Genomic DNA, 22,631 nt, shown 5'->3' on the forward strand with positions numbered 1-22,631 from the left:
TCTTTTTGAGGATGGAGTTGATGTTGGTCTCCCACTTCAGGTCCTGACACACTGTAATTCCCAGGAACTTAAAGGTCTCAACGGTTGACACAGGGCAGTTGGATAGCGTGAGGGGCAGCTGTGGCTAGAATGCCTCCTGAAGTTCACAATCATCTCTACAGTCTCTACAGTTTCGGCTCCAGATTGTGTCGGCCGCACCAAAGCTCCAGCCACTCCACTTCCTGTCAATAGGCAGACTTGTCACCGTCTTTGATGAGGCCGATGACTGTGGTGTTGTCTGTAAACAGGAGTTTGACAGCCGGATGTGTTGAGGTGCAGTCGTTCGTGTATCGAGAGAACCACAACCGCCATCGCTGTCCAGTGTGGGTTGTTTTGGGTCATGCCGTTGCTTCTTGGGCTCCTCAGTTAGCATTACCTTGCTCGGGTGGTGGCGTTTTAGGTGCGCTCGTAGGTTGGTGATATTTCCAGAGTATTGCACGTTTGCGTGACACAGTTTGCATACCGCCAAACTCTTATCTAAATCATTGCTCGCCTTCTTCTTTATAAAACCGAAATGCTCCCACACATCTGCTTTAAAGCATGAAGGTGCTGAATTTATTCCCGCCGCCATTCTCCAGAATTTCTTAGCTCTAATATAGGAAGAGAGAGACTTTGGCGCCTATAACTAGGCGGGTAACTTTCTCGAAAAGCTCTACAGCGACACTGAGCGGCTGGCTGACCTAATCGCGCCTCCTGCAAAGGAACAGGGAAACACGGGGGATTTGAATGGGGTCTAATGTATCGATACTTGCAGCTGTAAAATCGATACTTTGTGAGGAAATAAAATATTGATATATATCACAGAATCAATACAATTGCCTGGCCCGAGACCCAAGCGTATCGTGAGGGTATGTTGGGAACATCTGGCAGTCCCCTGTCAGAAGGAGCTTCAACTCCCACCTCCGGCAGAACTTTGCCCCCATCCTGGTGGAGGCGGAGGACACGGAGTCTAAGTGGACCATGTTCCACTCCTCCATTGTTGAGACGTCTGACTGGAGCTGTGGCCATAAGGTGATGTGTGGCTGTCATGGCAGCGATCCCCGAACGTCTATATAAAGCTCACCTAGGTGATGGGTGGCTGTCATGGCAGCGATCCCCGAACGTCTATATTGAGCTCACCTAGGTGGTTTAAAAAGCTCCTCAGGGACAGGGACCCGGGGGTGGATGAGATCCGCGCGGAATTCCTGTAGGCTCTGGATGTTGTGGGGCTTTCCTGGTTGACACGCCTCCGCAACATTGCATGCACATGCACAGTGCCTCTGAATTGGCAGACCGGGGTGGTGGTCCACCTTTTTAAGAAGGGGGGTGCTTTGGGAGCATGGAATACCGGACCCCTTGATAAGGCCTGTTCGGTCCCTGTACGGCCGTTTTCAGAGCTTGGTCTACATTGCTGGCAGTAAATCGGATTAATTTTCAGTGAGGTTTGGACTCTTCCAAGACTGCCCTATTTCGCCAATTCTGTTCATTATCTTAATGGACAGAATTTCTAGGCACACCAAGGTGTGTAGGGGGTCTGGTCTGGTGACATCAGTATTACGTCCCTGCTTTTTGCAGAAGATGTGGTTCTGATGGCTTCATCAAGCCTTGATCTTTAATTCTCGCTGGAGTGAGTGGTTCACAGCCGACTGTGAAGGAGCTGGGATGAAATCTGAGTCCATGGTCCTCAGTCGGAAAAGCATGGAGTGCACTCTCGGAGAAGTGTTCCTGAAGTGGAGGAGTTCAAGTATCTCGGGGTCTTGTTGACGAGTGAGGGAAGAATGGAGCTGGAGATCGACAGGCAGTTTGGTGCATCGTCTGCCGTAATGCGGACTCTGTTTCAGTCTGCCGTGGTGAAGAGGGAGCTGAGCCGAAAGGTGAAGCTCGCGATTTCCCAGTTGAGCTCCTTTTTTCACCCTCACCGATGGTCATGAAGTGTGGGTCGTGACCGAAAGAACAACATCGCGGATACAAGCCGGCCGAAATGAGTTTCCTCCGCAGGGTGTCCGGGCTCTCTCTTAGAGAGAGAGTGAGAAGCTTGGTTATCCGAGAGGGGCTCAGAGTCGAGCCCCTGCTCCTCTGCATTGAGAGAAGGCGGATGAGATGGGTCGGGCATCTGGTTAGGATGCCCCTGGACACCTCCCTTGTGAGGTCTTCTGGACATATCCCACCGGGAGGAGGCCTTGGGGACGACCCAGGACACGCTGCAGAGACCACATCTCTTGGCTGGTCTGGGAATGCCTCGGGATCACCCCAGAAGAGCTGGACAAAGTGGCTGGGGCGAGGGAAGTCTGGGCTTCCCTGCTTGAGCTGCTGCCACCGCATCCCATCCTTGGATAAGCGGAAGTAAATGGATGGACAAAGCTGTTCTGCATGCCCAGTTTTTTTCTGGCTCCCACACTGCCGTAGCAGTTACATTTATCAGAATGTTCGAAACGTGGCATATTCTGAAAGACAAGAAAGCGATCATGCTCGGGTGACCAAGTTTTGAAACTTATTGTTTTCAATTTAGAAACTTATTGAATAGTTTATTTGACTAAAGCCTGCATTTGACAGCTTTTATTTTTGTTTGTTTTCACTTGACATTTTGTGATCGAGGCAATGTTTGTGTGGCATTTCATTTATTAGACTTTTTGGACTATTTAGCCTTTTGAAAATCCTGATTATTTCAATCTGTTACAGATTGTGTTCCTAAAAGCTGGTATATTTAATTTTTTCTGTTATCTTTTTGACTGAATAGTTTCTGCATTGGGGGCACGGTGGAAGACTGGTTAGAGCATCTGCCTCACAGTTCTGAGGACCGGGGTTCAATCCCCGGCCCCGCCTGTGTGGAGTTTGCATGACAAATTCCTTGTGTGTTTTTTGGACATACTTGGCAAATAAAGATGATTCTGATTCTGATTCTCCCCGTGCCTGCATGGGTTTTCTCCGGGCACTCCGGTTTCCTCCCACATCTCAAAAACATGCATGGTAGGTTAATTGAAGTCTCTAAATTGCCATAAGTGTGAATGTGAGTGCGAATGGTTGTTTGTTTGTATGTGCCCTGTGATTGGTTGGCAACCAGTTCAGGGTGTACCCCGCCTCCTGCCCGATGATAGCTGGGATAGGCTCCAGCATGCTGGCGACCCTAGTGAGGAGAAGCAGCTCAGAAAATGGATGGATGGATAGTTTCTGCATTGTGCCAGCAAGGATTTTGCATTGATTCTCTTGAAAAAGTAAATTAAAAGTTTTTGTCTAAATTAAGGTGATTTTATGATTCCTTTTTTTCGGATCCTATTGCCAATAGCACTCATCATAAATAAACTACAGCTAATCCATGTGATCGGTATTGGTCGTCATTGGCAGATTTCACTCACGGATGGTCGGTATGGGAATCGGCAACATAAAACCTTGATCGGAGCACCCCTAATTTTAACATGCTATAACAACTATTACAACATTTCTTTGGGGGGCTTCGAACGTGGAAAAGAGTTTCAGCCAATTCAAGTGCCGAGCTAATCAGCTCTCTTTTATCCTGTTGTTTCCTATTTAGTTCAAAGACACCGAAAACCCAGACTGACACAAGTATTTTTGGGATGCAAAACCTAAAAGAAGACAAACCCAAGCCAGTGAGAGATGAATACGAATACGTCTCGGATGAGGGAGAACTGAAGATTGATGAATTCCCCATTAGACGAAAAAAGAACACCCTAAAGAGAGACCTTTCCTGTGAGTACTGTTGTGAGTATTCCAGTGGCCGCTGAATAACTGAATATTTGACCACTTATTTGAAAACCTGAAAATAACATATTACCGTCATTTCTCGTGTATAATACGTTCTCGAGTAAGTCGTGCACCCCCTCAAAGTCGACCCCAGAAATCAAGTCTTCTACCCATGTACAATGTGCACCAAGACTTTCTATCCATTCATATGTTCATATGCTGCAAAAGGTTGGTGATTATCCACTCTTTATTTAAATTTCTAAATTATATTAATACTACTGAGATTTATTTATTCCTACATAATGTGTTCAATATTGTGGCAGTGTATAAATATTGTGCAGTGTTATCGTTTTGACACTGCAGCTTTCAGTAAGTACTAGCCCTTGCAGCGTGTCATTAAGAACAAATACTTGCACAATGCTGTGACAACTTGGCATGTGATTGGTCTCGATGCCACTTTCACTCCTGGTGGAAAATAATAAAAATAAATAAATACGTAGATACAGAGGGGGGATAAACACACATAAGGTCTGTTCACATTAACATTATTGTAATTAACAGTAACTGACATAACACAACATTCTTAACAATTTACAAGGATGCTAGGCCTGCTGGGAAATCCTCCGACACTGCGCGTGAGGTTATGGTCAAATCATGGTGGCTTGCTATCAGAGCTGTTTTGCGGCGGCGATGTTTTTAACTACCTTAATTTCTCTTGTATAATGCGCAATATTTCCCCTATAATTGTCAAAAGTCAATAGTGCGCATTATGTAGGGGAAAATAGAAAAAAACTTTCACATTTTATAAATGTCTGCCACCACCTAGAGGTTATGAAAAAGCTGTACATTTTCAATCCAATATGCCACCGCCACCTAGAGGTTATGAGAAAGGTGTACACTTTCATTCCAATATACCACCACCACCTAGAGGTTTTGAAAAAGGTGTAGCCTACACTTTAATTCCAATGTGACAGGGGTACGTATGACTGGATGTATGTACAGTTGTGCTCATAGTTTACATGCACTGGCAGAATTTGTGAAATATTGTTTTTTTTTTTAAATATACAACAACCATCATTAAATTCTTTATGGTTATGTTTTGTTTAATGATTATCCTTTTCTGAAATGCTTGAGAGTTTAATTTGAATCCCATGAAAATAAAATTAAATGTGTTTCGCCTGGCCCTTCATGTTTTCTTTAAAGAATTGTAGCCATCTGACAAATTCTGCCTGAGTAATCAAACATATGAGCACTACTGTGTTTTCTCACTTACTAAATATTAATGTTAATTTAAAAATAAGAGCAAGTAAATAAAAATAAAGTATTACGTGCTCAAATAAAGTGCTTAAATTCAGTATAATTATTTGAAAACAACAACAAAATACAGATAATACTCATTTTGATCATACAGGTAGAAGCAAAATAATACATTGTAAAAATTCGTTATACATAGAAGGGTTTTGCACAATTTTGAGGTCAACTTTGAGGGTGCGCATTATACATGGGTGCATATTATACATGAGAAATTACAGAACTTGGAACTTGTTTTTTATCCATGTAAACATGTAATTTATCAAGATGGAGGTCAGTCGTGTATTTAGCAGAGTAGTTGTGATTGTTTTATTACAGCAACACCGTCTAAGGATTTCCCAGCAGGCCTAGCGTTGTCGTAAATACTAGTTGTTAAGAATGCTGTGTCATCTCAGTTAATGATATTTATAATAATGTTAATTTTAATAGACCTTATGTACGTCCCCCCACTTCCTCCGCCTCCTGTTGTTGTGTGTTAACTATTTTTATTATTATTTTGAAAATGGCATCGAAAATGATGACCTGCCTAGTTGTCAATGGGTTCTGCAAGTTTGTGGTACGTGCCAACGATATGGTGGAGGGGCAGGTTCTTACTTAAAATGTTAAATTGCCAAGTGACAGAAATACAACTAATTTATATGATTTTCCCAAAAATGTATTAACCAGTATACCTCATTTCATTGTGAAGGATTTTTTTTTTTACTTTTCCTATACCGACAGTATGTATTGTGTTATTATACATGAGTAATTATGGTAACCCTGTTGCTTTACCAATGTCAACAAAACAAAATTTGATTTGAAATCAACACACTAGTTTATTTCTGTTCAGTTAGATAATATTGTTTTTTTTAAAGTTTTTGCTGAAGCAGCAAGGAGTTTGGCCTATACAAAATTACATTTGGATTTAAGGCCTTAAATCAGGGGTGTCAAACTCATTGTAGTTTAGGGGCCTAATTTGATGTCAAAGGTGCTGGATCACTAAAATCATACCGTACTTAACATCATAATAAACCAATAAGGTTTTTCCCGTTAATTTAATGCAAAACAGAACAAGTACATTAGGAAAGTCTTGATTTGATAATTTTTTTTTACATTATTTTCGAGAGAGCAGAAAAGAGAGAGCAGATTTCTTGAGAACCTTTTGCTTTAGTTTGTCATCCACATGTGTGCATAGTAACTGATCACAGTGATTGTATTCTAAGACACTAAACTTTAAGTCACAGGTATTTGGAACTGAAAAATATAGTGTTGCACTTTGAAATTAAATCAACTCATGAAGACCTAGGAATTATTACCACTCCATTTTCTACATGAGCATAAGTCTACAATAGCATGATTCTCAAAATTATCCTTAGTCCCCACCACCACGTCCCATGTACTTTTTCACTTCAAAATTTCCGGATTGTATACCCAAGCACGCAGGTATCAAACTCAAGGCCCGGGTGCCAAATCCGGCCTGCCACATCATTTTATGTGGCCCGCAAAAGCAAATCACTTGCACCGACTATATGTTTCTTGCTAAAATATACAAATTGAATTGAAAAACTGAAATTGTCTTCACTTTTAACAACGCAGCGATATTGCAAGCATTTTTTATTACAAATCTCCCTTATTAAAATTGAGTAATATTTGAAAAAAAATTTTTTTTAATGCCTTCTGATTTCAAAACTTATTTGTTGTTTATATGTAAAAAGAGACATAAATTTATATGGATTCACACTCATAACGGCCCTCAGAAGGAAACCATAACTATGATGTAGCCCGCGATAAAAATTTGTTTGACCCCCCCCCCCCCGCCCTAGCAGGCCGGTTTTGCCCCGCGGGCCGTATGTTTGACACCCCTGCCTTAAATGATACTAAATCAGGTTACTGGGTAGATTGATGGCAATGTCGTTAAATGTCACAAACAATCAACCCAATGACTGTTTAGATATGATTGAGTATAAACACACCATTGAAAACAAATATTATATATATCTGTTACATAATTCAAATTATTGTTTTGCAGTTTTGTCAGAAGTCAGAGAACCAATTCAGCCAACCAAAAAAACAAAGACCAAGCCCTTGGTGTCGAAGGTATGTATTGACATGCGATCGGATCTGGAAATCTGATACCATGTAGCATGTTGGAGGTGGTGAAGAAAATACCTGAGGTGTTAGATTAAAAAAAAAAAAGTGTTCCATATTATTTTCTGTTGAATAATGAAAGGTCAATACCATAAGAAGAGCCATAAGTCTGATCTGTTTTTTCAGTGGCTGTTTTAACACCTCTTCCAAACAAACTAGTGTAATTGGTGACACAATAAGGTACTATTTGACACAATAAGATGAACCTGTTGTCCCCACCAGTGTTAAAAAATGTTCGTCATCGTCAACGACCTTTTTTCCCCGTATAAAACGAGACGGTGACGCCGTAAAAAAATCATTTGCGCAGACTAAGCCGATGAGAAACTGTACTGAGATGTTCGTCGACGAATAAAATTGAGACGAAAACGTCTGCCAATCACGAGATCCAGTCAGAACTACTTTTGATAAATGGTAACTGGACTGCACTTCTATAGCGCTTTTATCTACCCTTGCATCACAGTGCCCAAAGCGCTTTACAAAGCCTCACATTCACCCACTCACACACACCAATGGGCGACTGCTGCCATGCAAGGCGCTGCCAGGCCCACTGGGAGTAAATTAAGGTTCAGTGTCTTGCCCGAGGACACTTCGACACGCAGACAGTCGGAGCCGGGATTCGAAACAATGACCCTTGGGTCACCGGACGACCCGCTCTACCTACTGAGCCGCAGCTGCCCAATCTTGTTTGAAGAAGCGAGAGGAGTTGACAAGATAACCAATAGGAAGGCGGTAAGGACGTTACGTACCCACTTGCGGCCGGGAACATACACAGGTACTGTCTGTATCACGGACCGTATGCTCGTTGGTCAGAAACGGGACCAATTTGAAGAGCAGGCAGGCCGGGCATCAAGAAATCCATGCACAGGTGAGGATTTGAAGTCATGAAAAATACGACTTTTATCGATCACTGAGGGTATATAAATCTGCTTCGTCCCAAGACTTTCCCACTGTTTTGCTAACCCTCCGTTATTTGCGTTGGTTTTCAACAAAGGCTCAATTTCACTTTGTGGCTTGGTGGCGCACATCAGGATGCATGTGTTTGATCATGTCACAGTGCCGGAGTAATTCGATTGTAGCATTGCGTTAGCTTGCAAAAAGAAACCAGGACGAGCAGCAAGTTATCAACCAACTCTTTATTTCAAAACAAATGATTACTGTCGGCCATAATCATGCCAAAACAAGATTCAATAAGTACTGTATTTTCTGCAACCGAATGCAGCCCTATGGGGGGCACAAGCCAGTGCAAACTGTAGGCCGGTCCCACCCTGGACAAATGCAAAGGGAAGGGCGTCCGGCTTAAAACTTTGCCAAACAAATATGAGCGTACATCCAAAGAATTCCACACTGGAGCGGAAGTGGGCCGGGTTAACCACGTCCGCCACCGGCGACGTCAACCTGCAGGGCGCCGGAGGAAATTCGGCTACTGTGGGTCGAAATCGAAAAAACAAGAAGAGGTGGAAAGCGGGTTCTTCGGCAGAAAGAGAAGAGGAAAGCACAGAGTCTAGAACTGAATGTGGGGACTTTGAATGTTGGGACTGTGACAGGAAAATCTCGGGAGTTGGCCGACATGATGATGAGGAGAAAGGTTGATATATTGTGTGTCCAGGAGAACAGGTGGAAAGGCAGTAAGGCTCGAAGTTTAGGGGCAGGGTTGAAATGATTTGACCATGGTCAGAATTAAGTACAACAGAACGCTTCTTGCTCTCACGACTGCAACACACAACAATAAACACACACAACAGTTTGTTACAGTATTAAAGGGTAAAAAGAACATGTTAAATACATTCATTATTTCAGTTAAATCAACAGTGACAGCCTCATTTGTTATGGAGAAAACTGAAAAATCAATCAATCTAAGGCTGGAGCTTGATGTTATAGAAATTGCAAATTTGTGTACCGGTATGATGTTTCTCTCTTACAATGTACACTTCCTCACAATAACACATTCTCTTGTTATTTTTGTAGATATTTCTCAAAATCCTAAATACAATTCAAATGTAGATGCCAACGCACTGAAAGCACCTCATTGCTAAGACAAATGTAATGAATGAAACTTCTTAGCCAAACGACTGGATGCTCCAATATAATGAGACAAAGGGAAAATGTTTGTTGATCATTGAGTAAAATCCAGATGAAATCGTCACTGAATCAATTTCTTTCAAGTGGGGAAGCTGCACACATTTGCAATAACTTGACGACTAACTTTTGATATGGAGAACATAAATTCAAATTTCAAGAAATGTCCAATGAATATTACTACCAATGATGATAGCAAATACTCCTTCCTCTGCTGAGGGTAAATTTATTGATGTGACCCTAGAGAACTGGAAACATGTCATCAAGGCTCAAACTGTCCAGAACACCGGAAGAAGAAAAAACGGGGAAAATCGGACAAAGAGAGGTCAAATTGTTGCTGCTTTTGGTTTGAACCGTGAGGTGTTTAACATTTCACAACAACAACGGAGTTGACCAAAGTGCTGCACATACGACGATATCAACTAGAAATGTATAAAATATCACGCCAATAATAAAAAACAAATGTAGGACATAAAAACACTGTTTGCCAAAACAAAATCATAAAATAACACCACACACTAGCAACTCTCACCCAGGGTCTGAGAAAGCCAGGGAGAACAGATGGGTTTTTAAACGGGATTTCAATATAGGGAGTGTGGCAACTCCTCTAACCTGCAGGGGTAGGTCCTCCCAGAGTTTGGGGGCAACGAAAGCGTCTCCCCGGCGTTTCAACCACGCTCTCGGGATGACAAGGAGATCTCTGTCGGCAGACCGCAGAGACCCTGTTGGAGTAGAAGGGTGTAAAGGTTCAGAGAGGTCGGACGGAGCCGGCCCATTCGGCGCTTTAAAATCAAACGATAACATTTGAAAGTGTATTGGCAGCCAGGGGAGCGGACGCAAACACAGGCGAGATGCGCTCTCGCCTGCGTGATTTTGTTAAAAGTCGAGCAGCAGCATTTTTGCACCAGGAGTAAGCGAGCGAGGCTGACGACAACGTATAGGGCATTGCGATAGTCAAGCGAGAGAGCTAAAAGCATGAAGAACCCACTCTAAGTCATTCAAAGGAAGAAAAGGCTTGACTTGGGATACAATTCTCGATTGGAAGAAACTGGACTTTATGGCAGAAATGATCTGTTGGTCCATTTTCAAATCGGAGTACATTTTTCCCACCAAATCGAAGAGTGTTTAAGATTCGGAGCAAGACAACCCAAGTCAGGAGGGGCATCAGGGGTACCACTGGGACCGAACACGATAACGTCTGTCTGTCTTGTATGAAAATGTTGAAAGTTTGAGAGCCATCCAAGCTTTAATGTCCTTCAGGCAGTCTACCAAGGGTGTTACACAATTTGAGACATCAAAGGCAAGAGCATGTTCTATTTTTCCTTTTTGGCATGTTACTTTATAAATTAACAGCAATGTTCAAAACTAGAAGACTTGTTTGTAAGCTCATGGGCGGGGCGCCACATTGGCTAGGGCCTGGTTAGGACAAATCTTTGGAGTATGTCTTTCCTCCAGCTGTGCACAAACTCTACAGTTAACTCTAAATAAAGGAAGACGAATATGTTATCGTATCAGTATCGGTCTCGAGAAGCAGAAAGGTGTCGGTATCGGCTTGAAAAAAACTAATTGTGCGTCCCTACTGTTTTTTGTAATCACTCTTACCTGCTTCTTACAATTGATGGTATTTGGTTTCTTTTTTTTTCTAGAATCAGAGTGCTGATTCTTCAGATGAAGAAACTCTCCATATAGACACAGACGCCAAGCCCGAGGGGAAATGTCGCAACTTCAACACAATAATGAATAAAAAAAGTGGCAGTGCGGCAGGTATTCTTGACTTGCTGCAGGCCAGCAAGCAAGTGGGCGGAATTGACTACAGCACCAACAGGTGGGCAGACCTCCGTTGCTTTCTGCTGCTTCACTTGCTGTCTTTGTATACCCGTGCACCTTTTACTCCGGAGTGGAATCAGAATTTTCAACTGCACTTTATATAGCACTTTCCGGACAACTGAAGCTGTACCAGACCGTTTCATAACCCATCCATCCATTTTCTGAGCCACAAGGGTCGCGGGCGTGCCGGAGCCTATCCCGGCTGTCATCGGGCAGGAGGCGGGGTACGCCCTGAACCGGTTGCCAGCCCATCGCAGGGCACATGCAAACAAGCAACCATCCGCACTCACATTCACACCTACGAGCGATTTAGAGTCGTCAATTAACCTACCATGCATGCTTTTGGGATGTGGGAGGTTTAGGGCGGGGCCGGGGATTGAACCCCGGTCCTCAGGACTGTGAGGCAGACGCTCTAACCAGTCGGTCACCGTGCCGCCCCATTTCATAATTAATAATAATAAGCGGGAGCGCTCCTGTTGTGTTGTGCCGCACATCACTGTGAATGAAAATGATAGACGGTTTTACGCGACTCTCCTCTGAGAAGCGTGGTGCGCATTTCTATTCAATGGGTCCGCATTGTGCCAGGAACCCAACTTTGCCCATGGGTGCGAGGGCCCTTAATAGATGCTCGCAGCTCGAGTTATTATTATTGTTGCTCATTATTATTATTATTACTACAGATTGCACAGTTTACATGATGCAAAATTGCAGCACGGTTGGCCGACTGGTTAGCACATGTTACTCACAGTCCTCCATGTTCTCCCCGCGCCTGCGTGGGTTTTCTCCGGGCACTCCGCTTTCCTCCCACATCCCAAAAACATGCATGCGAGGTTGATTGAAGACTCTAAATTGCTCGTATGTGCGAATGTGAGTGTGAATGGTTGTTTGTTTCGATGTGCCCGGCGTTTGGCTGGCGACCAGTTCGGGGTGTACCCCGCCTCTCGCCCAAAGATAGCTGGGATAGGCTCCAGCACGCCTGCGACCCTAGTGAGGAGAAGCGGTACAGAAAATGGATGGATGATGCAAAGTTATAACTGCTCAGTGACAAAAGTTGTGGTATTTGCATGGAATTCAAAGACTTTTTCCCATATTTGTCACAGTTTCTCACCCCTGCCAGAGTTTTGCCTGTTCTGTAATGGCCGTGTTGTTGTGTATTTCTATGGACATGCTTACAGTCAGCCACCCGCATCTCCCAGCACACAGGAGGCCATTCAGGGCATGCTGTCCATGGCTAACCTGTCGTCGTCAGACAACTTGCAACAATCGTGGAGCAGCAATAGTCAGTCAAAGAACATCTGGCACATGCACAGCTCGCTAGCCAGTAAGAAGGCCAGCAGAGGAGTTGGCAATGGTCGCAGCAGCAACAGCAGGCAGTTCACTAAATGCCTCTTGAAGAAAGCCCGCAAGAGCAGCAGTATTGAGAGCCATTATTATGATGACCAGGATCACATGGATGCATGCTTTAAAGACTCAGATTATGGTGAGGAACAAAATGAACACATACCTTTCTTTTTTTTCATTTCGTCTGATGCTCATGAACATGGGCAGCTGTGGCCAAATGTTTTGGCAGTGACTCGTATTTTCTTTTTCGCGAATCAAAAACGCACAAAATTCAATGTTTACAATGTTGAAGCTTATTTTCAGAACAGAACAGAACAGAACGGGCTTTTTTTTTTTAATGCATAATAAGTTGAACTGTTCATTGCAACGACACTCAATGCACATCACAAATATGAAAACTGGAGCAGCTACCGTATGTCAGTGAAACTGCATTTGAATCACTGTTAGAACGTCTTCCTTCTACCACCGGAGCATCCACCACAAAGCAGAAAGTTATGCTCTAATTTACAAAAGTCAAAGTGAATTTATTGTTTGAATATTGTATCTAATGATTCTAACACAGGATGTTGCATTTTTCCTCAGTTTATCCGTCGTTGGAGTCTGAGGAGGATAATCCCGTTTTCAAATCCAGATCGAAAAAACGGAAAAACAGCGACGACATTCCATACAGCCCTACGGGTTATTACAGTTGGTTCATAACTTTCGACTCGCATTCGATTTGTTTTGCAGTTGAAAAGTCTTTCTTTTCGTCTTCTTGCAGCTCGTGTAGGACCCTCGGTTCCTCGACAGGAAAGGCCTGCAAGAGAAGGAGCACGTGTAGCCTCCATAGAAACAGGCCTGGCTGCTGCTGCAGCAAAGCTCTCTCATCAGGTGTGTAAATTCAGGGGCAATTCATATTTCAAATTCTCATCAAATCGAGTAACCGGTAAAACAATGTCAACAGGAGGAGCAACAAAAAACTAAGAAGAAGAAAATCATCAACAAGAAAAAAACAGCGATAGAGGAGCCACTACAAATCTCTCAGGATAGTAGCTCGTCAGATCACAATCTGGACTCCCAAGATGGAAGCCTCACAGACCATGAGTTGAACAGCGAAACCGTCAAGTTGCAAGGAGGGCCGCAGCCCATGGCACCAGGGGTGTTCCTCAGCCAAAGAAGACCATCCGTGTCTTCTCCGAACAGCAACTCAACTGGCACCAATAGTAACTCTATGACAAGAGGGGATCGTGGCGTTTCTGCAGATGCTAAAAGTGAGTGTCCTTGAAAGAATGTACATTGCATACCTATTCACAGCCTGCTTGCCTAGATGATGATCCAAAATTATTTCGAGGTCCAAAAAGCAGTTTTCTCTGGGGAGGCGCTATGTACAGTGTATCCATCCATCCATCCATCCATCCATCCATTCTCTAAACCGCTTATCCTCACTTGCTGGAGCATAGCCCCACTGACTTTGGGCGGGAGGCAGGGTACATCCTGGTCGCCAGCAAATCACAGGGCACATTTCAACGAACAACCATTCGCGCTCGCATTCACACCTACGGGCAATTTAGGGTCTTCAGTTAAGCTACCATGCATGTTTTCGGACTGTGGGAGGAAACCAGAGTACCACGACGGCACGGGGAGAGCATGAAAACCCCACATGGGAAGGCTGGATTTGAACCCGCCACCTCTGAGCTGTGCCACCACCTATATATGTATGCATGTATGTATGTGAGTGTGTGTGTGTGTGTGTGTGTATATATATATATATATATATATATATATATATATATATATATATATATATTTTGCGGCGTTGGGTTTTGTGCGATACCGTTATCGGTCCGATCCGATATCAGCAAGAATCATGCATACTTATTTTGTCGTATGGAATGTAGAAAAGGCTTGAGCTAGTGATATTACTGAAATAGAAAACAATAATCAGTAGGTATGAGGAAAAACGGACCCATTTATGATTATCCAATGGGTTACATAAAACTTTCAACATAGGATGGTACTACGATTGTGTAAAATAAATAAAACATTGATGGGAAAATCCTGAAAAATAACTTCAATAAAACCAATAAGAACAAATATATATAAAAATATATATATATATTTGAATTGCAGCATAACCACTGCTTAACTTAAACATATTCTACATTTGAATAGATTAAATAAAAAAATAAATGAGAAACCCATGGAAAATAACCTCTAAATAATAAATCAATAGGATACTTTTAATGTGCAAAATAAGTCTTCAAGTTCAATTCAGTTATTTCAGTAATTCTTTGCTGTCAGTACATGGTGGGAACAGCATTTGGTTTCTCCATGTGTGGCAGTAATGTAATGTGCATCCCTGTTGTGCACGTCTTGGCCTCTGAGCGGCAGAATGGTGCACACAATGAGATACACACTTGCAGTAACAAAGAAAGTAGAAGTCACGATATCATTTTTTTAAATACAACTTGTTTTTCACAGAGCTTTTGAATATATGCCTGAGAGTATTGTTATATTCCCCTTTGTTTATGCAGTGTTTGTGTAGCAACATTCATTATTTGGAGAGAAATGTCCGTGAGCTCGTCAATGGTGTTTCGCATTCATTGTGTGTTAGCTTTGAGCGGTTTTTCTGAACCAAAACCCAAGAAAAAGACCAAAAGTCTGTGTTTTAGATTGAATTTCAACTGAAGTGGCCATAAACGACTTTAAGCAAACAACGTTCACTCTGACGTCTTGCTGCTATGTCAGCATCTTTGCAACCTGTTGTGATCACGTCGGCTCTGCATGCCGTCCAGGCGCTTCTGGCTAGAAGTGCTGGAGGAGAGCATGGTACGGACTGCTCGAATAAGATTGGAAAAAGCCGAGAGTTTAGTTCAAGTCCGATCCGATACTCTTTTGCTGACAACGGACCGATTTCCGATCTTAAAGACCGGTTGAAGTCAAGTTGAAGGCGATTTGCCTTGGCTATCGAAAAAGGAAATGAGAGCTGTCGCACAGAACCTCGGGATTAATGAATCGATTATAAGACGTCGGAGACAGCAGTGTGAAGAAGTGACGCGATGCAAAGACGACAAAAGCTTTCAGAGGGCAGAAAAACACATGGCCCGAAACAGAAAACAAACTCGAAGACTGGGTCAACGCACAGAGTTTCTCCGTCGTGCAGATTCGACTGAAAGCCAAAACAATCGCCACTGAGAAGATGATTGAAGATTTTACAGGTGGACCATCGCGGTGTCTCAGATTTCTGCAACGAAAAGGTTTGACCATCATGGCATGTACGACTTTGTGCCAGCAACGCCGTCCCGACTACGAGGAATAAAATTATAAACTTCCACAAATTCACTCAGCCGAGTATTCCATTGGCCCACGCGGCAGCATCAATATGGATGTTGGGACCTGTCTCTCATTCATGCTGTAAACAAGAAAAACAAGACAAATCGTCCGTCACGCTGAAAACAACCGGCCGTGAAAGAACGCACTTACTTGTGTTCTGAGCTGCATGGCATCGGGACGAAAGCTTCCGCCAACGGTGATTTTTAAACGGATGACGATGCCAAAAGAAAGACTCCCACAAGGAATCTTTGGGAAAGTCAAGGAGAGAGGGTGCATAGTGAAAAGCCTAATAAAGGAATGGCTGACAGAGTGCTAAGGCAAGCGAACGGGAGGATTCGCTCACATAAACAAGGCATTGCTCGTTTTGGACACCATAAGGGACCATATCACGGAATCTGAGGGGACAAATTCGGTTCCAGCTGTGACTTCCGGGAGCGCAATGAAGTATTTGCAGCCACTTGACATCTCTGTGAATTGCGCATTTCTTGTGGCACTCAGTGTTGGGTGGCAGGCTTGGATGACAAGTGGCGAGGAATCATTCACATGCGCAAACTGTCCGAATGTGAAGAGGAACTTTTGGTCAAGTGGATCCCGACAGCGTGGAACAGCGTAAATCAGCGACGGCTTTCTAAAGGCTTCGACTGCTGCGCGTTGAGGGAGATGGAACAAGCGCCGGGCGAATTTGCCTCGAGACGAAAGTGAAAGTGCAAGTGAAAACGGGGCTGAGAAAACACTTGTGAGTCTGTTCTACTCCAACACCAAAGAAGATCACTTCAGTGGTTTCAGTGTGCTGGAGCAAAAGGATGAAGGTAGCACTCAGTGGCTTTTGTGGTAGGCTAGGTCATGCCGTGTTACAGGCACAAGCTTTTGTTAAATTGGGCTACTGTATGCCATGTGACGGGCACAGTCTGTGTTAAATTTGTGAATAAACACAAGCGCCTGTGTAAATATGTCACGTTTCATTGTGTACACCATGCGGCCTACAGACCGCTGCGTCAAAATGGGAGGCCAAATTATGTGCGATCAGCTCATATTTAGCTGCAGTTTACAGCCCGGAAATGACGGTACATTTTAAAAGGGGCAAATGTATTAGTTCTGGGCTTCTTTCTACACATGCTCGTACATTTTTACACGTTTTCTTTTTTACCTCAATGCTGCAAATTGTGAGATGCCTAACTGATTTTCATGATTCTGACTTTGAGCTCATCTGTGTGCTTTTAAAGATTCGGGAAAACACAACGAAATCATCGTGTTCAGTGGGCACCACAAGCGCTTGAAGGTTTAACCTTCCTCCCTCTTGCGTTTTACATTTTAAATGCAGAAAAGAATCACATACATTTGTTAATTGCATCCAGGCTTTTTGACTTTTGTCAGGAACTTTGTCTATTTCTACAAAATAAAAAAAATATTTTCACTTAATTTTACAAATGCTCTGGTTCAAATTATGACCTTTGTGTTTCGACCCAGTTATAATAATATGATTATAAAGCAATACTTAGAGCCAAAACTGAAATTCATAAGTGCACTGTCGGCTGACACACTGACAGCCAGCTCGTCTCCTATTTATGGGAGCTTGAGGGTTTTCTGATTTTGCGTGGTTTTCCCAAAACCAAAACAAAGACGGGCATGTCATGTAAATTCACTCATTTGACTTGCAGAGGGAACGTTTACAAATTGCAGCATGCAAAAATGAGAAGAAGATTTACAGTGAGCCAAGTTCAGGATCGCATTTTGGGTGTCAATGAGGGAGAGGACACAGAGCAGCATAGGGTTTCAGATGAGCAGGTTTCTGAGGAGGAAGACAATGTGGAGTATCATCCAGAAGACACAGCACAGACACACGTGATGAGTCGCACGAGAAGGTCGCTGGTGCTGAAGCTGCTCCTGCTGAAAGACTCAAGTCCTAAAATGGAAAGATCCTTTGGGGCTCAGTACCTCACGATGTACACGGCGGGGCAGCTGCTGCAGATGTCATCAAGATGACCCCTGGAATCCCAAGGTTTGCTGTGACAAGAGTCAGCGACATCAAGACCTCAACGTTTTGAGCTATTTTTGCCATTATCACTCAAAAGAATCATCATTACTATGACGAACCTCGAAGGGAGAAAAGGTCCACGGCGACATGTGGAAAGACATTGATGAGGAATACCTGGATGGTTTCATTGGTGTTCTTCTTCTTGGCCACCGATAGTCTACGGGATGCATGGACACGTCTCCCTTCCCGAGGAAAATGCCCCTTCTGGCAATAAATACCCAGTAAGCGTCAAAGTCTGGGCAGCCTGTGATGCGAAAAAGCAGCTATGCCTGGAATCTCCAGATTTACGCAGACAAGGCTGCGAGCAAAAATCAAGGAAAACGCGTGGTCCTCCATATGAGCGCTGCACCGCAGGGTCACAACATGACTTGTGACAATTTGTTGACAACTTGTGGGGCACGGTGGGAGCAGTGAAGAAAAGGAAAACCTGAGTTGCCTGCTGAAATCGTCCAGGAGAAGGGCAGGGCTCCACTTGCCTCCAAGTCGACACACACACAAGCACCTTCTTGTTCTTGCACACGAAAGCTTTGACTCTGATTTAGCTTTTTATTAGTTTTGGAAATAGTAGCTGATTTCTATTTGTTTGATTTGCTTGATCCATTGCTTTGACCACGCAAATCTATATTTTGTGTCATGACCTGTTCTGCTTTTCAGTTTATATTCAAATTCTATTGCTGGAAAAAAATACTTTTTTTTGCCTTTGCTTGATGTGTAAACATGTATGGGTCGAAATTGACCCGTAACACCATAGACGCGTAGTTATTTTAGTTATTGATATTTTTCATATTTTTTTCCCCCACTGACATGAAAATAAATACAAACTCTGGTTACAGTTTCTGATAGGACATGACATTGATATTTTGGGTTATCGCTGGTGATTTAACACTGCACGTTTCACAGAAGCAATGCACATGTACACTGGGAAAGTTGTCTTATCGATTGTCTCATCTTGCTCTCTTTACAGCTAAGCGGCTAAAGAAAGGCATGGCAACAGCAAAACAGAGACTTGGGAAGATTTTAAAGATCCATCGAAATGGAAAACTCCTCCTGTAGCATGCAGCGAACTGCAGGACTGGGATGTTCTTGAACTGGGTCCCACCCTCTTGTTTTTCATGATTAAAGTTAACAGCGACAAAAAAAGATGAGAAGGGGGAAAGAAGAAGTCACTGATTTTTCAATTTCGAAACTAACATCGCACATACATTACTGCCTCTCCTCATACTTTATAACTTTGAGATATTAAAGTGTACATACCTACTATAAATATTTTTAATAAAACGTCTCACTTTACAACATCAGTTTTCAGGGGTTGCTAAAACATGAAGCAGAAGTGCATTGCAGGCGTTCCAAGATTTCCGAAATTTTCCATTGCATGTATTCAATTGCATGTGTCCCTGGGTTTGGGAATTGGAACAACAATTTGCCACACCGAATTGAGAAAGAGCAAAATGACCTCAATTTGTTACCTTCCGGACGAGGCTCTGGTTTAAGTCATCCTGAGCAATTACTGTTTTGTTAATAAGTAAGTTTCCAAATCATTAGCGGAGTCAATGTTTATTTTTTTTGTACTGAGTCACTAGAAACTAGGGTTTTAAGAAATGAAAAAGTGAATGTGGGTAGCAACAGCATATTTAGCTAAGCCATTGGGAAAGGTAGGACGACACAGCGAGACAAACTTGTTGGTACATCTCTGCTCATGAAATAAAAAATAAAAAAACACACACACACAATAATCACAAAAATAACTTGAAAGTGACAAAAGAAATAACAGATACAAATTTACTGAAAATTAACCGATGATTTCTGTGACTGTCAATGAGAATAGTACGTCTCGACACATATTTGGCCTTCTCGGGTTTGAAGCATGCCTTCTCTGGATAGTATTTACATTGGGAGAATTGCAGTATATTAGCGCTCTTCGCAGGACTGTGAAAAGTGCGGGATTCTGCGGATTTTCCTCGGAGAGAAATCATTTCTGTGAATCGTCTAAATTTGCACACAAAAACGTTCTGTGGGCGTTAACGTAGTACTCGTCTGTAATCATGACCGTCATATTTACAGCAATGAAGACCGTATCACGGCAGGCAAAATGTAACGCATTCTCCATTTATATTTTATCGGTGCGATCTTTCTTCTTTCTGCACATTTAAATTCATTGTATGCTACCACGTTTTGACATTAAGTTTGCGGTCTGAGGTCCAGAGCACTCTGGAGAAGGTTTGTGTTCTGGAGAAGGTTTGGGTCTGTGCTTGGGCGCATTCATCTTTCCTTCGATTGCAACCCGTCGTCCTGTCCCTGCAGCTGAAAATCACCCCCACAGCACGATGCTGCCGCCACCATGCTTCCCTGTCGGGACTGCATTGGACAGGTGATGAGCAGTGCCTGGTTTTCTCCGCACATAGCGCTTAGAATTAAGGCCAAAAAGTTCTATCTTGGTCTCATCAGACCAGAGAATCTTATTTCTCACCATCTTGGAGTCCGTCAGGTGTTTTTTTTTAGCAAACTCCATGCAGGCTTTCATGTGTCTTGCACTGAGGAGAGGCTTCCGTCGGGCCACTCTGCCATAAAGCTCTAGGAAGGGTTCCGGTCGTCCCAAACGTCTTCCATTTAAGGATTCTGGAGGCCACTGTGCTTGTGCTCTTAGGAACCTTAAGTGCAGCAGAGATTTTTTTGGTAACCTTGGCCAGATCTGTGCCTTGCCACAATTCTGTCTCTGAGCTCTCCAGGCAGTTCCTCTGACCTCATGATTCTCTTTTGCACTGTGAGCTGTAAGGTCTTCTATAGACAGGGGTGTGGCTTTCCTCATCAAGTCCAGTCAGTATAATCCAACACAGCTGGACTCCAGTGAAGGTGGAGAACCATCTCAAGGATGGTCAGAAGAAATGGACAGCACCCGAGTTAAATATATGAGTGTCACAAAAGGATCTGAATACTTATGGCTGTGTGACATCTGAAAAGTCATCTGAAAAAATCTGAAAAAGATTTCAAATATTCCGTTTTTTTCTGTCAATACGGGGTGCTGATTTGACTTTTTCCAATTCGCAGCCCTGTTTTCAGAACAGTCCATTTGGCTTTTTTTTCTCTTCTTAGTTTGTGTCTTTCTTTATCCCGACGTGAGACCCGTGACCTGCGACCGAGCTTTCTGACACTGGGCAGTACCTTCCTCTCCGGAATGCCTTGCTTGCCTTGAGATTTCTTTTCACCCAATATACAGCGCTGTGAAAAAGTATTAGCCCACTTCTCAAATTCATATATTATTGCATAGTTTCCCCACTTTAAGATCATCAAATGTGTAAATATCAGGCAAAGATAACCCAAGTAAACACAAAAGACTTTCTAAATGGTGATTTTATTTATTAAAGGGACATTGTATTGCATTTTCAGTTGATTACTGGCCAAAATTGCGTTATCATTGGTTTATTATGACCTCTGCTAATAATCTGGTGCATTCTCGTAAGCGAAGAATTTTAGATTTATCTATACATGAGTGGTGACCCAGTAGGGGAGCACCATGACAGTCTGCCATCTTGAAACTGAAGTTGCCAGCGTTCTCCTTAACAAGTCAGTCAACACTGCTTAAATTAGCCTGAAGGGGACTTTTTTTTCAATTCCACCCCCCGCCCATAAGAATTTGAGAAGGGGGCCAATATTTTTTCGCGGTACTGTAGGTTGGAGACGCCCTGTGCCACTTTTAGCAAAGCAGCCCCAGACCTGACAGTAGGTAACGTGTTCTTTTCCTTGAACACAGGGCACAGCCTAAATTTTTCATACACATTTGTTAAAAAATTCAAAACCATAATCACTGAAATAACTTGGAGACTGGAATTTGCTGAAATGTACGAGTATATTGACAAGCCACAATGCTTCTGAGAAAATTCTTGTGACGGTTATGGGTTTTTCTTGAACTTTTTTTTTTTTTTTGCTTGTCTGATGTGTACAAAGAAAATAACACTACGTCAGAGGTGTGGACTCCAGTCACATGACTTGGACTCGAGTCATGAACTTGATGACTTTCGACTTGACAATATGTTAAAAGGCTACAACTTGACTTGCTACTTTGATTGAAGCGCTGATAAACCAACACTTAGTAGCTTTCTCTTTCCATAGCTATGCAGACCCATTCCAAAAAAAATAGAATATCATGGAAATGTTGATTTCTTTCCATATTTCCATTCAAAAAGTGAAACTTTCATAGGGTATAGAGTCAGGGGCCACAATTTAAACAATTTCAGGTGTTTATTTGTACATAATTTGGGCTTCCAGCTCATAAAACCCACAAAATCAGGAATTCAAAAAGTTAGAATACTGTGAAGAAATCCGCCCAAATTTTACAAGCCATAAATATTTGAAACTGAGTGTCACACATTAATCATCGACTAAACTCAAAGCTCCTGCACGGGCTGACCCCAGGTTTCATTAAATAGCTTGTTTGGTTCAATTGTCTCAGTTGGTTCATTTTGGGGAAGACTGAAGACTTGACAACTGGCTAGAAGAGCATCATTTGTACCCGCCATTGGATGGCTAAGCCACAAACGTTCATAGCTAAGGAGGCTGGCTGTTCACAGAGTGCTGTGTCCAAGCATATCAATGGAAAGTCTAGCGGAAGGACGAAAGTTGGCAGGAGCGCAAAAGAGATGACCGTGGGCTTCTGCGGATTATCATCCATCCAGCCATTTTCTGTACAGAGACGATTCAAGAATCTAGCAGGGATCCAGAAAGAGTCACAGCTTCAAAAACCACCACATTCAGTCGCCTCCGGGAGATGGGCTACTACAACTGTCGGCTTCCTCGGGTCGAGCCACTTATGAGCCTGAGCCAACGTAGGAAGAGTCTCAACTGGGCCAAGGAGAAGAAAGACTGGACTGTTGGCCGGTGGTCCGAGGTC

General features: G+C 43.0%; 1 protein-coding gene across 4 annotated transcripts in view; it reads left to right on the forward strand.

Moving 5' to 3' along the window:
• phf2 (PHD finger protein 2) overlaps nucleotides 1–22,347 on the forward strand; it is a 103,325-nt gene extending 80,978 nt beyond the window's left edge. For 3 of the 4 annotated variants that reach the window (XM_061689120.1, XM_061689122.1, XM_061689123.1), the window contains 8 exons: nucleotides 3,548–3,735; nucleotides 7,037–7,104; nucleotides 10,878–11,056; nucleotides 12,234–12,538; nucleotides 12,982–13,077; nucleotides 13,160–13,269; nucleotides 13,343–13,649; nucleotides 18,711–22,347. In XM_061689120.1, the coding sequence (XP_061545104.1) occupies nucleotides 3,548–3,735; nucleotides 7,037–7,104; nucleotides 10,878–11,056; nucleotides 12,234–12,538; nucleotides 12,982–13,077; nucleotides 13,160–13,269; nucleotides 13,343–13,649; nucleotides 18,711–18,799 (1,342 nt within the window). In that variant the 3' untranslated portion in view covers nucleotides 18,800–22,347. The remainder of the gene's footprint in view (nucleotides 1–3,547; nucleotides 3,736–7,036; nucleotides 7,105–10,877; nucleotides 11,057–12,233; nucleotides 12,539–12,981; nucleotides 13,078–13,159; nucleotides 13,270–13,342; nucleotides 13,650–18,710) is intronic. The other variant, XM_061689121.1, reaches the window with a different exon arrangement.
• Nucleotides 22,348–22,631: the final 284 nt, after the last annotated feature.

This window comes from Phycodurus eques, chromosome 10 (assembly GCF_024500275.1).
Source record: "Phycodurus eques isolate BA_2022a chromosome 10, UOR_Pequ_1.1, whole genome shotgun sequence".
Taxonomy (NCBI): Eukaryota; Metazoa; Chordata; class Actinopteri; order Syngnathiformes; family Syngnathidae; genus Phycodurus; species Phycodurus eques.